Source organism: Carcharodon carcharias, chromosome 3, assembly GCF_017639515.1.
Source record: "Carcharodon carcharias isolate sCarCar2 chromosome 3, sCarCar2.pri, whole genome shotgun sequence".
NCBI lineage: Eukaryota > Metazoa > Chordata > Chondrichthyes > Lamniformes > Lamnidae > Carcharodon > Carcharodon carcharias.
In genome coordinates, this window is record NC_054469.1 from 25535891 (window position 1) to 25549095 (window position 13205).

At 42.2% G+C, this 13205-nt stretch overlaps 1 protein-coding gene across 6 annotated transcripts in view; it reads right to left on the reverse strand.

The window, feature by feature from the left end:
• Positions 1–13205, reverse strand: part of obscnb (obscurin, cytoskeletal calmodulin and titin-interacting RhoGEF b) — a 625157-nt gene that overhangs the window by 263919 nt on the left and 348033 nt on the right. For 5 of the 6 annotated variants that reach the window (XM_041184481.1, XM_041184479.1, XM_041184477.1 and 2 more), the window contains one exon: positions 8042–8308. The exons of the other annotated variant lie outside the window; for it this stretch is intronic. In XM_041184481.1, coding sequence (XP_041040415.1) covers positions 8042–8308 — 267 coding nt within the window. The remainder of the gene's footprint in view (positions 1–8041; positions 8309–13205) is intronic. 6 annotated transcript variants of the gene reach the window in all.

Here is a 13205-nt window from a genome sequence, read left to right on the forward strand (position 1 = left end):
AAATGAGATTCTGAGGATTGCTTGTGAAGTTCCAATGGGGGGACATTTAGGAATTAGGAAAACACAGGAAAAGATACAGAGGTATTTTTTTGGCCAGGGTTGTATAAGGATGTAGTCAAATTCTGTAGAACCTGTCACATATGTCAAATAACAGGAAAAGCACAAGCAGTGATTATGTCTGCACCTTTAATTCCAATGCCAGCATTTGAAGAACCTTTTATCAGGGTCATGATTGATTGTACAGGACCCCTCCCTAAAACTAAAAGTGGATATCAGTATTTATTAACAATAATGGATGTGTCTACTAGGTTTCCTGAAATGATACCTTTAAGAAATATTACAACTAAGAAGATTGTAGGAGAGTTAATTATATTTTTTACAAGATATGGTTTACCTAAGGAAATACAATCAGATCAGGGGTCAAATTTCATGTCACAGCTGTTTAAGGAAGTAATGAACAGTTTGGGGATAAAACAGTTTACGTCAACAGCTTATCATCCGGACTCACAAGGGGCTTTGGAAAGATGGCATCAAACTTTAAAAACTATGGTAAGAGCATACTGTCTTGATTATATACAGGATTGGGATATGGGAATTTCATTTCTGTTATTTGCTATGAGAGACGCTCCTCATGCATCGACTGGTTTTAGCCCTTTTGAACTAGCTTATGGTCATGAGTTAAGAGGACCATTGAAATTGATTCATGAGAAATTGGTGGGTCAAAATTCAGAAACTACTCTCCTGGATTATGCATCAAATTTCAGGGAAAGATTGAACAGAGCATGTGAGTTGGCTAGGGAACATTTAGAGATTTCACAGCAATTGATGAAAGTGAAAGCAGATGAGAAGGCTAAAATTTGCAGCTTTATTTCTGGAGAGAAAGTATTAATTTTGTTACCAGGACTAGGGGATTCATTAAATGCAAGATTTAGTATGCCTTACAGGATTGAAAAGAAATTGAGTGAAGTAAATTGTTTAATAAACACTCCAGGTAGAAGAAAGAAGCAGAGGGTGTGTCTTGTAAATATGCTTAAAAAGTACTTTGACAGGGAAGAGGAACAAAAACAGGTGTTAGTGAGGGTGGATGATAAGAGGTAGAAGTGCAGATCTCGGAAGTTGATTTTTCTCTAATCAAATTGGATAATGAGGGGGTGCTTGACAATTTAAATACAATATTGAGTTACCTTCCAAGCAAGTGTCAAAGTGATTTGGAAAAGCTATTGCAGTCACACAAACCTATTTGTGGAAATAAGTTGGGAAAGACACATTTATATTTCGTGGGCCTTAAAGGGTTTACATGATGTATGTATAGAAATGTCATCTTCAATAAGGCAACAACCTTATTGATTAAATCCAGCAATGTTATCACAAGGACAAAAACAAACTGATTTCATGCTTCAAAATGATATCACTAAGTCTAGTTACAGTAACTGGAGTTCGCCTGTTGTACTGGTACCGAAACCAGATGGAACACAAAGACTGTGTATGGACTATCGCAAGGTGAATGAGATGACGAACGCGGATTCATATCCCACATCTTGGTTGGAGGATTGCATTGAGAAAGTGGGACAATCGAAATTTTTCAGAAAGTTTGACTTGCTAAAAGGATATTGACAGGTACCATTGTTGGCGAGGGCAAAGGAGATATCAGCTTTCGTAATGCCAAGCGGACTATATCAGTTTAAAGTCATGCCATCTGGTATGAAGAATGCACCTGCAACATTTCAAAGACTGACAAAGTAATTGCAAAGCAATTGTGCGGTTCATATTGATGATCTAATTGTTTTCAGTGAGGCAGTGAGGCATCTGGAGAAATTACTTATTTCACTACAAGAAGCTAATTTGGTGATGAACTTGGCTAAAAGTGAATTTGCAAAAGCACAAGTTACATATCTAGGCCATACCATTGGACATGGTAAGGTGGCTCAGAGAAATGCGAAAGTCAAGGCTATCATGGATTTCCCAGTGCCTATAACAAAACGAGAAGTTTTGAGATTTCTGGGCATGAGTGGGTTTTACCAGAAATTTGTACCAAACTTTAGCCAAGTGGTTGCTCCACTGGCTGAACTATTAAAAAAGAAAAAGAAGTTTCAATGGACAGTGGAGTATCAGAAGTCATTCAATAATTTGAAAACTGTATTAACTACAACACCAGTGTTTGCACCACCCAATTATGCCAAGCAATTCAAGTTGGCCGTTGACGCAGGCGATATAGACATTGGGGCTGTACTGTTACAAGAAGATGATACTGGCATTGAAAACCGATAGGGTATTTTTGACGGAAAATGAATGTACAACAGAGAAGATATTCGACAATTGGAAAACAGACTTTGAGTTTGGTGTTGGCATTGCAGCATTTTGAAATTTATGTTGCAAACAATTCAGCAGAAACAATTGTTTACCAAGACCATAAACCTTTGAAGTTTTAGGACAAATTTCGAGACAAAAGTGCAAGGCTTTTCAGATGGTGTCTGTTGTTACACCATTTAATCTAAATATTATACATATTGCTGGAAGGGAAAATCTGTTTGCAGATGTATTATCAAGAGTTGGAAGTTTAAAGGAAATTGGGATATTTAAAAAAAAACCTGGACGCTGAACTGGAGTGAATTCTGCTGATACCAAGGATTTGTGTATATATTGTATATATATATAGTAATGCTAATGCATGCATTTGGTAATGTAATAGTGTAATAAGTATAAGAGATAGTGTGACATGGGTTATTAAAATGAAGCCATCTTTTAGAATTATGACAGTTCATTTTTTGTTAAGGAAGGGGATGTCATGAAGTTTTTAATATATATATTTTGGAAAATATTTTTATTTTAAAATAGAGGTTTAGACTACGGGTATGTCTTAATTGGATTAAAGCTAACTAGTCTGGGTGCTTTGATGTGTACTAGTTTTAATATGTAAGAGAGATAGCATGCATTTACATTTTATGAATACAGCATTCAGGAAGTGGGGTGAAAATTGACGCCTTTCTAGCAGCTACCAAGCAATATGTTTATATTACTAATAAAATTGGTATTATGAAAGGGGTTTCATCATTAAAAGGTGAAGTTCAAAGAGGTTGCTGATACAATGAGAAATAATATTCAGTGGGGCTGGTAGGTATACCTTCAATAGTTTTTGGGTGTGCAGGCAGAGGCAATGTAAGATCAAAAAGCAGCTGCAAGCCTCCAACTGACTGTACAGTGATAAGAACCTCATTTTGAATTCGTAAGGAGAAAATGCTTTGCCTGGTGTTTGGTTAAGTCTATGGGTTGCTGTTGCCTTAATGGAGAGTAGTTTGGGAATTTGTTAAAAGGTATGATACTAGTAATTTGTAGCCATGTGTACATATATTTTACCCTGTGTAAATTAATAAAATGTTTCATTTAGTTTAATGTAAAACCTCTAGAACTAGTGGTCTGATTCCTGAGTTTAGAATGTCATCTCAAATATAACACTTAAACATAACACTCCTGATGATGAACTTAAGATTCAAGTCTGACTTCTGAACACCCACCAAATTTCAAATAAACTCACTAAAAAACAATGTTTGAGGAAGCTGTTCCATATCAGAATTCTGATAACATTCTTTCACACATGATAGGTCAAATGGCCTCTTCTGCACTGTAACAATTCTGATTCTTCAACAGCATTGCTGTCTTAGTTGATTCAGAACTGGTGTATTGGAATACTGCTTAAACAATTGCTGTTACTTACAAACCGTATGAGGTTTTGCAACCTCACCGAGCACAGTAATGGTAACAGCTTCTTCAGCTTTTGCATTTTGCACCTCTAGTTTAAAACGTCTAGCCGGGGCTGAGGGAAACAGTATTCTAATGCCTGATGTGTTTTTCAGCATGGATATCCTTCTGCGATCTCTAAGACACTCTGGATACCCAAATATAACTCAATTCAAATTCGCTGAAACAATAATGCATTCTAATAGTAACAGTACTATTCCGTTCTAATTAAATGACAGCCTGGAGTACTTGACCATACTATAGTAGCAGATTTTTTGATGTTGCTATTGTCTTTATTCCTTTTCATCAGTGATATACAGCTTCATTACACTTTCTACTCACTGTGTAGTTGCAAGATGTCTTCAAATTTCTCCAGATGAATTATTGCTTTGCAATTCCTAATATTCATCCAATTCCTTACATTTAGATACTTTGCAGAATCTCAAAATTTGATTATGACAAATCAATATGACATTTTAATTATATGGGGCATAGTCTTATTTTATAAAGACAACCACAATCCGTAATAAAACTAAAGGATTGGTTCTAACTTTGGGGGGGCTTGTAATAGCTACCAGGCTTGAGCAGAAATCAGGCAGAGGTTGAGACCAACAGGGACCGGTGGGAAGAGTCGCCTGCATAAGGATGGTACTGGCGTGGAAGCCTCTGAAGGGTTCCAAGTGGCGGAAGAGGGAGGGATTGCTGGGGATGGAGAGGACCAAGGATTCTTGCTTACTTTAGTTCAAAAGGAACATGTAGAATTTCAAACAAAAATACTACCTGGGCACTCCCATATTTCCCATGAGGTTTGGTGTTTAACGATTTCAAGTTAAATGGAATCACTGATTTTCTATGGAAAATATGTCCCATGCCCAATCTGGGGTAAGTAAAGATGGTGGGAAGGCATCAGAAACACCCATCATCTGAACTTCCCTGCCCACATTGCTCCAATCAGGCAGTCAGGATAAAAATCAACCCACCAGTTCCTTCTTTGTATAGTTTACTACAGTCACTAAGCCTTGACACTTACAGTAATCTCATGAATTTTTTAAACTAAGATTGGTAGGGATACGGGTGGCGAGTTCAGCTTAGCTCGCCAGGCAAGTAATTGGTGCATTCGGATTTGCCACTGGTTTTACATCCCACTCAATTTATTTCCCATTGAATTACATTTATTTTCCATTTAATTCAAAGGAATAGAAAATTGGGGGGATGAAATAATTGGCTGAAAGGCAAACCTGAACTTTACCAGCCAGAAAGCTTAAAAAAAATTTTTTTATGGATAATGAAAATAAATGATTTCCATATCCCACTCCGGGGGAGGCGATGACATAGTGGTATTGTCGCTGGACTAGTGATCCAGAGGTCTAGGGTAATTCTCTGGAGACCCGGGTTCAAATCCCGCCATGGCAGATGGTGGAATTAAAAGTCTAATGATAACCATGAAACCATTGTCGATTGTTGTGAAAAACCCAACTGGTTCACTGATGCCCTTTAGGGAAGGAACTCTGTCGTCCTTACCTGGTCTGGCCTACATGTGACTCCAGACCCACAGCAATGTGGGTGACTCTGTAATGGCCGAGCAAGCTACGCAGATGTTACAAACCACTTCAAAGTCACAAAAAAGGAATGAAACCAGGCGGACCACCCAGCATCGACCTAGTCGACCCTGCAAAGTCCTCCTTACCAACATCTGGGGGTTTGTGCCAAAATTGGGAGAGCTATCTCACAGACTAGTCAAGCAACAGCCTGATAGTCATCCTCAGGGAACCATACCTTACAGATAATGTCCCCAGACACCACCATCAACATCCCTGGGTATGTCCTATCCCACCTGCAGGGCAGACCCAGCAGAGGTGGTGGCATATGCAATTAAAGGGCAGTTGCCATCAAAATTGACTCCAGACCACATGAAGTCTCATGGCATCAGGTCAAACATGGGCAAGGGAACCTCCTGCTGATTACAGTGTACCGCAACCCCTCAGCTGATGAATCAGTGCTCCTCCATGTTGAGAAGCACTGAGGGTGGCAAGGGTGCAGAATATACTCTGGTGGGGGACTTCAATGTCCACCACCAAGAGTGGCTCGGTAGCACCACTACTGACGGAGCTGGCTGAGTCCTAAAGGACATAGCTGCTAGACTGGGTCTGCGGCAGGTGGTGAAGGAAAAACATACTTGACCTCATCCTCACCAAACTACCTGCCGCAGATGCATCTGTCCATGACAGTATCGGTAAGAGTCACCACCGTTTAGTTGTTGTGGAGATGAAGTCTCAACTTCACATTGAGGATACCCTCTATCATGTTGTGTAGCACTACCACCGTGCTAAATGGGATAGATTTTGAACAGATCTAGCAAATGAAGACTGGGCATCCATGAAGCACTGTGGGCCAGCTGTAGAACTGTACTCGAACACAATCTATAACCTCATGGCCTGGCATATCCCCCACTCTACCATTACCATCAAGCCAGGGGATCAACACTGGTTCAATGAAGAGTTCAGGAGGGCATGCCAGGAGCAACACCAGGCAGACCTAAAAATGAGGTGTCAACCTACTGAAGCTATAACACAGGGCTGCTTGTGTGCCAAACAGCATAAGCAGCAAGTGATAGACAAGGCTAAGCAATCCCACAACCAACGGATCAGATCTAAGCTCTGCAGTCCTGCCATATCCAGTCCGTGAATGATGGTGGACAATTAAACAACTCACAGGAGGAGGAGGCTTCACAAATATCCCCATCCTTAATGTTGGGGGAGCCCAGCACATAAGTGCAAAAGATAAGGCTGAAGCATTTGCTACAATCTTCAGCCAGAAGTACCGAGTGTATGATCAATCTCGGCCTCCTCTGGAGGTCCCCAGCATCACAGATGCCAGTCTTCAGCCAATTCAATTCACTCTAAGTGATATCAAGAAATGGTTGAAAGCATTAAATACTGCGAAGGCTATGGGCCCTGACAATATTACAGGAATAGTGTTGAAGAAGTGTGCTCCAGAACTCACCACGCCCTGAGCCGAGCTGTTCGGGTACAGCTACAACACTGGCGTCTACCCGGCTATGTGGAAAGTTGCCCAGGTATATTCTGTACACAAAGAGCAGGACAAATCCAACCCGGCCAATTACCACCCCGTCAGCCTACTCTCCATCGTCAGTAAAGTAATGGAAGGGGTCAACAGCACTATCAAGCGGCACTTGCTGGAGGTCGGTCATTTCAGCTGCAGGAGTTCCTCAGTGTGGTACCCTCGGCCCAGCCATCTTCAGCTGCTTCATCAAAGACTTACCTTCCATCGTAAAGTAAGAATGGAGATGTTCACTGATGATTGCACAATGTTCAGCACCATTCGTGAATTCTCAGACACTGATGCAGCTTATGTCCAAATGCAGTAAGGCCTGGACAATATCCAGCCTTGGGCTGACAAGTGGCAAGTAACACTTGTGCCACACAAGTGCCATCCACTGACCCTCTCCAACAAGAAAGAATACAACCATCACCCCTTGACGTTTAATGGCATTACCATCACTGAATCCCCCACCATCACCATCCTGAAGGGTTGCCATTGACTAGAAACTGAACTGGACTAGCCATATAAATATTGTGGCTACAAGAGTAGGTCAGAGGCTAGGAATTGTGCAATGAGTAACCCACCTCCTGATAACCCAAAGCCTGTCTACCATCTACAAGGCACAAGTCAGGAGTGTGATAGAATACTCCCCACTTGCCTGGATGAATGCAGCTCCCACAACACTCAAGAAGCTTGACGCCATCCAGGACAAAGCAGCCTGCTTAATTGGCACCAGATTCACTCCCTCCACCACCGATGCACAGTAGCAGCAGTGTGTACAATTTACAAGATGCACTGCAGGAATTCACCGAGGCTTCATCAACAGTACCTTCCAAACTCATGGCCACTACCATCTAGAAGGATAAGGGCAGCAGAGAGACGGGAACACCACCTAGAAGTTCCCCTCCAAGTCACTCACCATCCTGACTTGGAAATAAAGCGCCATTCCTTCACATCACTGTCGCTGGGTCAAAATCCTGAAACTCCCTTCCTAACAGCACTGTGGATGTACCCACACCACATGGACTGCAGCGGTTCAAGAGGACAGCTCACCGCCACCTTCTCAAGGGCAACTGGGGATGGGCAATAAATGCTGGCCCTGCCAGTGAAGCCCACATCCCATGAATGAATTAAAAAAAAATCCTGCCAACAAAAGGTTAGCAAGAATGGTGAGTTGCATGAAAAATTACAAATGATAAAATTTATCCCTTTGAATTACAATATCTGATGACTGTTGTCTTACCCTTCACTTTTAAGGAGGCAGTGGTCTGTTGATCTCCAGAATCACAGGTATATTCTCCAGCATCTTCTAATTTTAGGCTGTGAATAAGCAACTCAACACAGGGGCCTTTTTGCTTCATTTCATGCTTGCTACTTGGCTCAAGCAGCATTGATCCCTTTCTCCATTTCACTGGGGCATCAGGTTTGGTGACCTCACAGATCAGCTTGGCAGTACTGTCCTCTTCAACCTCCTGATTATGAAGCTCTTTCTTGAAAAGTACAGGCAAGGCTAAAAGACAGTAATTTTCAAAATTTAGTTCAGTTAACACTGAAACAAATGGGCAGAAATTTCCCCCTGTTGGGGGAGCTGTGTGCGGGAGCGGGGGCAAACCCAATTGGCGCCCCACCACCATTTTACGTAGGCGGGCCAATTAAAGCCCGCCCATCATGACACACACCCGGAAGCACTGAGCGCTCCCTGTACGGGCAGGGGGAGATTTGCTTAAATTATGGAAATTTGGATAAAGGTAAGAAAACAAATTAAGGACATGTCTCCTCATGTGAAACTGTCACATGAGCTGAGGCATGTCCATTATTTATTTCAAAAATTTTTATCTAAATAATAGACCCTTCATCCCTTCATGAAACCTCATCCCGCCTGTGGATGAGGTATCAAGAAAAATGTGAAGGCCACCTGGGCGCTTCCCCTCTTCTCTGTCTTAAATGGGATACCTTTCATTTCTAAACTGTATCCCCTCGTTCTAGTCTCCACCACAAGAGGAAACATCCTCCTGGCAACAGCCCAATCAAATCCCCTCAGGGTCTTATATGTTTCAATAAGTTCACCTCTCATTCTTCTAAACTCTAATGGGTATAGGGCCAACCTGTTCAACTTTCCTTTATAAGACAAACCCCTTCATCCCAGGAATCAGCCACGTGAGCCTTCTCTGTACTGCTTCCAATACAGTTATATCCTTTCTTAAATAAGGAGACCAAACTGCACACAGTACTCTAGGTGTGGTCTTACCAAGGTCCTGTGGAACTGCAGCATAACTTCCCTAGTTTTACGGTTCATTCCTCTTGCTATAAAGACTGACATTCTATTTGTCTTCCTAATCGCTTGCTGTACCTACATACGAAGCTTTTGTAATTGAGGCATCAGGGCACCCATATCCCTCTGTACCACAGAGCTGTGAAGTCTCTCTGCATTAAAATATATACTGCTTTTCGATTTTTCCTGCCAAAATGGACAAATTTTCCCCATATTTTTTCCTAATCATTTAACCCTTTGTAGACTCTTTACCTCCTCTTGAGAATTACTTTCCTACCTTTCTTGGCGTCATCACAAATTGTGCTACCAAATATTTGGTCCCTTAATCCAAGTATTTGACAAAGTTGTAAATAGTTGAGGCCCCAGCACTGATCCCTGTGGCACTAGTTGCAGCTTGCCAATCCAAAAATAACCCATTTATCCCGAAGATCCGCTTCCTGTCAGTTAACTAATCTTTTATCCATGCTAATATGTTACCCCTACACCATGAGCTCTTATTTCCGGAAGTACTTTTAATGTGGCACCTTACCAATACCTTTTCGAAATCCAAGTACACCACATCTACAGGGTCCCTTTTAACCACTTTACCTATTACTTTCCCAAAGAATTTTAATAAATTCCTTTCACAAAGCCATGTTGACTCTGAAGAAGATTCATATAGATTCGAAACGTTAACCCTGTTTCTCTCTCCACAGATGCTGCCAGACCTGCTGAGTTTTTCTGTTTAATTTCAGATTTCCAGCACCAAAATTATTTCGCTTTTATATTATCATGTTGACTCTGCCTGATTGCATAATGATTTTCTAAGTATCCTGCTATAACCTCCTTAATAATGGGTTCTAGTAATTTCCCTATGACAGTTAAGCCACTGGTCTATAGTTTCCTGCTTTCTGTCTCCCTCTTTTCTTGAATTAATGTTTTACATTTTCTAATTTTCAATCCGTTGGGACCGTTCCAGAATCTAAGAAATTTTGGAAGATGCATCAATGCATCTACCATCTCTGCAGACACTTATTTTAAGGCCCGAAGATGCAGGCCATCAGGTCCTGGCTACTGTCAGCTTTTAATCAAATAGTTTGCACAATACCTTTTCCCTGGTCATGGTGATTGTTTCAAGTTCCTCCTTCCCTTTCAGTTCTTGATTCACAATTATTTCTGGGATGTTATTTCTGCCTTCTATTGAAGACAGACACAAAACACCTGTTCAACACTTCCACCATTTCCTTGCTTTCCATTATTAGTTCTCCAGATTCACTCTCTAGTGACCAATACTCACTTTAGTTACTCTTTTCCATCTTAAATACTTGTAGGAACTTTTACTGCTTGTTTTTATATTTCTAGCTAGCTTTCTCACATACTCTAATTTCTCCCTCTAGTATTTTTTAGTTATTCTTTCATTAAACGAATAATACTGTATGCGATACAGTATTCATTATTAATTTGAAAGAGAAAATGAAAATTTGCATATATGCTCAATCAGGAATAAAAAGATTTTACAATTGAATTTTGCTTTTGAAAGTAATTTCCTTACCATGTGCAATTTAAGAATTTTACACAGTCACAAACAACTCATCTAAATAATTTGCAATAGTTCGGTTAAACAGTGAGACTTTGGGAGAGAGAGGTTAAAACAGGGAGACTTCAGGACAGAGAGGTTAAAACAGCGAAAGTGCGAGAGGAGGACACTGGGATAGGCAGTCAGCTGCACCAAGAGGAGAGTGCGAGAAGGACCCTGGAACAAGCAGTCACCAGCATCCAGAGGAGAGTGTAAGAGGAGGCCCCTGGGACAGGCAGTCAGCAGAAGAAGGTCTGGAGAGAGATGCAGTGGTTTCTGTCGAGGTTCATCCCAAGCAGTTCTGTGACAGAGGACTCTGTGCTCTACGGGCTGTTCCCAGGGACACACACCGAGACAAACATCAACTGCTGCTGGAGGATCATCAACTCGGTGAAAGACGCTCTTTGGTCTGCCCGAAACTTGTTGGTTTTCCAGCGCAAAGAGTTGTCCCCGACCAAGTGATGCAGACTGGCACATTCCAAGGTCCAGGACTACGTGCCGAGGGACACAGTTAAGCTTGGGGCAGCTGCCACAAAGGCGCAACGGGGAAAGGTCGCTGCCTAAGACCTTTCTGCCATAGTACACTGAGGGGCTGGGAACTGTAAAGAGCCCCTCAGGCTGTACAGCTTAAAATGAATGTCTGCCAATGATTGTAATATTCATGGTTTGTACTGATACACCTTGTGATTCATGTTGTAAAAGTTGAACCTGATTGTATTTTTGTAATGGTGATACTGAAATGGTTCGAAATGTTTTTGAAGATTTAAGAATATATTTTTGCAAAAAAAAAAGTCAGCAGCACATAGAGGATCTAGTCTTTCCAGAGGATCTAGATTCTAATCTATACTCAAGTAGGAGAAAGGATAAAATAAAAGCAGGGGTATTCTAATTAGTTAAGATATGTCTGGGGAGATCAGTCATGTGTTTTGCACATCCAGCACTATGTGGGAAATCCTAGACACTCCTGGCACTCTGGATTACCATGTGTGCAATAGGTGCCTCCAACTGGAGCAATCAAACTATGGTGCATTCACGAGACTGAGAGGTTCGTGATTCGCACATTTCAGGATGTGGTCACCCCACAGCATAAGGAAATGCAAGCAGAGAGGGATTGCATGACCACCAGACAGATGAAGGGGACCAGGCAGGTAGGGAGGGAAATCCCCCCAAGTGCATCTCAATCGCAAACCGCTTTTCGACCTTGAGAGTGTCAGTTCCTCTAGGGAGGCCAACCAGAGCCAAGGCCATGGCACTCTAGGAGGTCCAGCAGGGAGAGGAAGAATTGTGGAAGGGCAATAGTGGTAGGAGGTTTGTTAGTGAGGGGAGTAGACAGGCGCATCTGCAGCCACAGATGTGCCTCCAGGATGTTATGTTGCCTCATGGGTGCCAGGGTCAAGGATGTCAAAGAATGGCAGCACAGCGTTCTGAAGGGGGAGGGGGAACAGACAGAGGTTGTGGTCCATGTTGGGACCAATGACAGAGAAAGAAAGAGAAATGGGGTCCTGTAAGCAGACTTGAGGAAGTTAGGTAGGAAATTGAAAAGCGGGATTACTCCTGGTACCACGCAGTAGTGAGTATAGGAACAGAGCAGATGAATGCACGGCTGGCGAGATGGTGCAGGAGAGAGGGCTTTAGATTCCTGGGGCATTGGGACCATTTATGGGTGAGGTGAGACCTGTACAAGTTGGACGGGTTACATCCAAACAGGAACGGGGCTAAAATCCTTGCGTAGAGGTTTGCTAATGCTGTTGGGGCAGATTTAAACTAAATTGTCAGGGGAATGGGATCCTGAAAAGTACTTCAGAGGGGAGAGAAGCTGAGATAAAATTAGAAGTTAAAGCGTTAGTAAGTGAGTCTGGAAGGCAGAGGAAGCACAGGCTAGATAAGAAAGAAGTGAGTTTAGCAAGGCTAAATGGAATATATTTTAATGCAAGGAGCCTGAGGAATAAGACAGATGAGCTGCGGGCACAGATAAGCACATGGGATTACGACATTGGAGCTATAGAGTCATAGGGGTCTAGAGTACGGAAAAAGGCCATTTGGCCCATCAAATCTGCGCCAGTCAAACAGGTACCTAACTATTCTAATCCCATTTTCCAGCATTAGGCCCATAGCCTTGTATGCCATGGCATCGCAAGTGCACATCCAAATACTTCTTAAATGTTCTGAGGGTTTCTGCCTCTACCACCCTTTCAGGCAGTGAGTTCCAGATTCCGACCACCTCTGGGTGAAAAATTTCTTCCTCTCATTCCCTCTAAACCTCCCACACATTACCTTAAATCTATGCCCTCAGTTATTGATTCCTCCACCAAGGGGAAAAATTCCTTCCTATCTACCCTATCTAGGCCCCTCATAATTTTATACACTTCAATCATGTCCCCCCCTCAATCACGCTACCTTAAGTGAGCAGTGGACATGCACACCAAGGTCCCTCTGATCCTCGATACTTCCCAGGGTCCTACCATTCATCGTGTATTCCCGTGCCATGTTTGTCCTGCCCAAGTGCATCACCTCACACTTATCCGAATTAAATTCCATTTGACACTGATCAGCCCATCTGACCAGCCCGTCTATATCCTC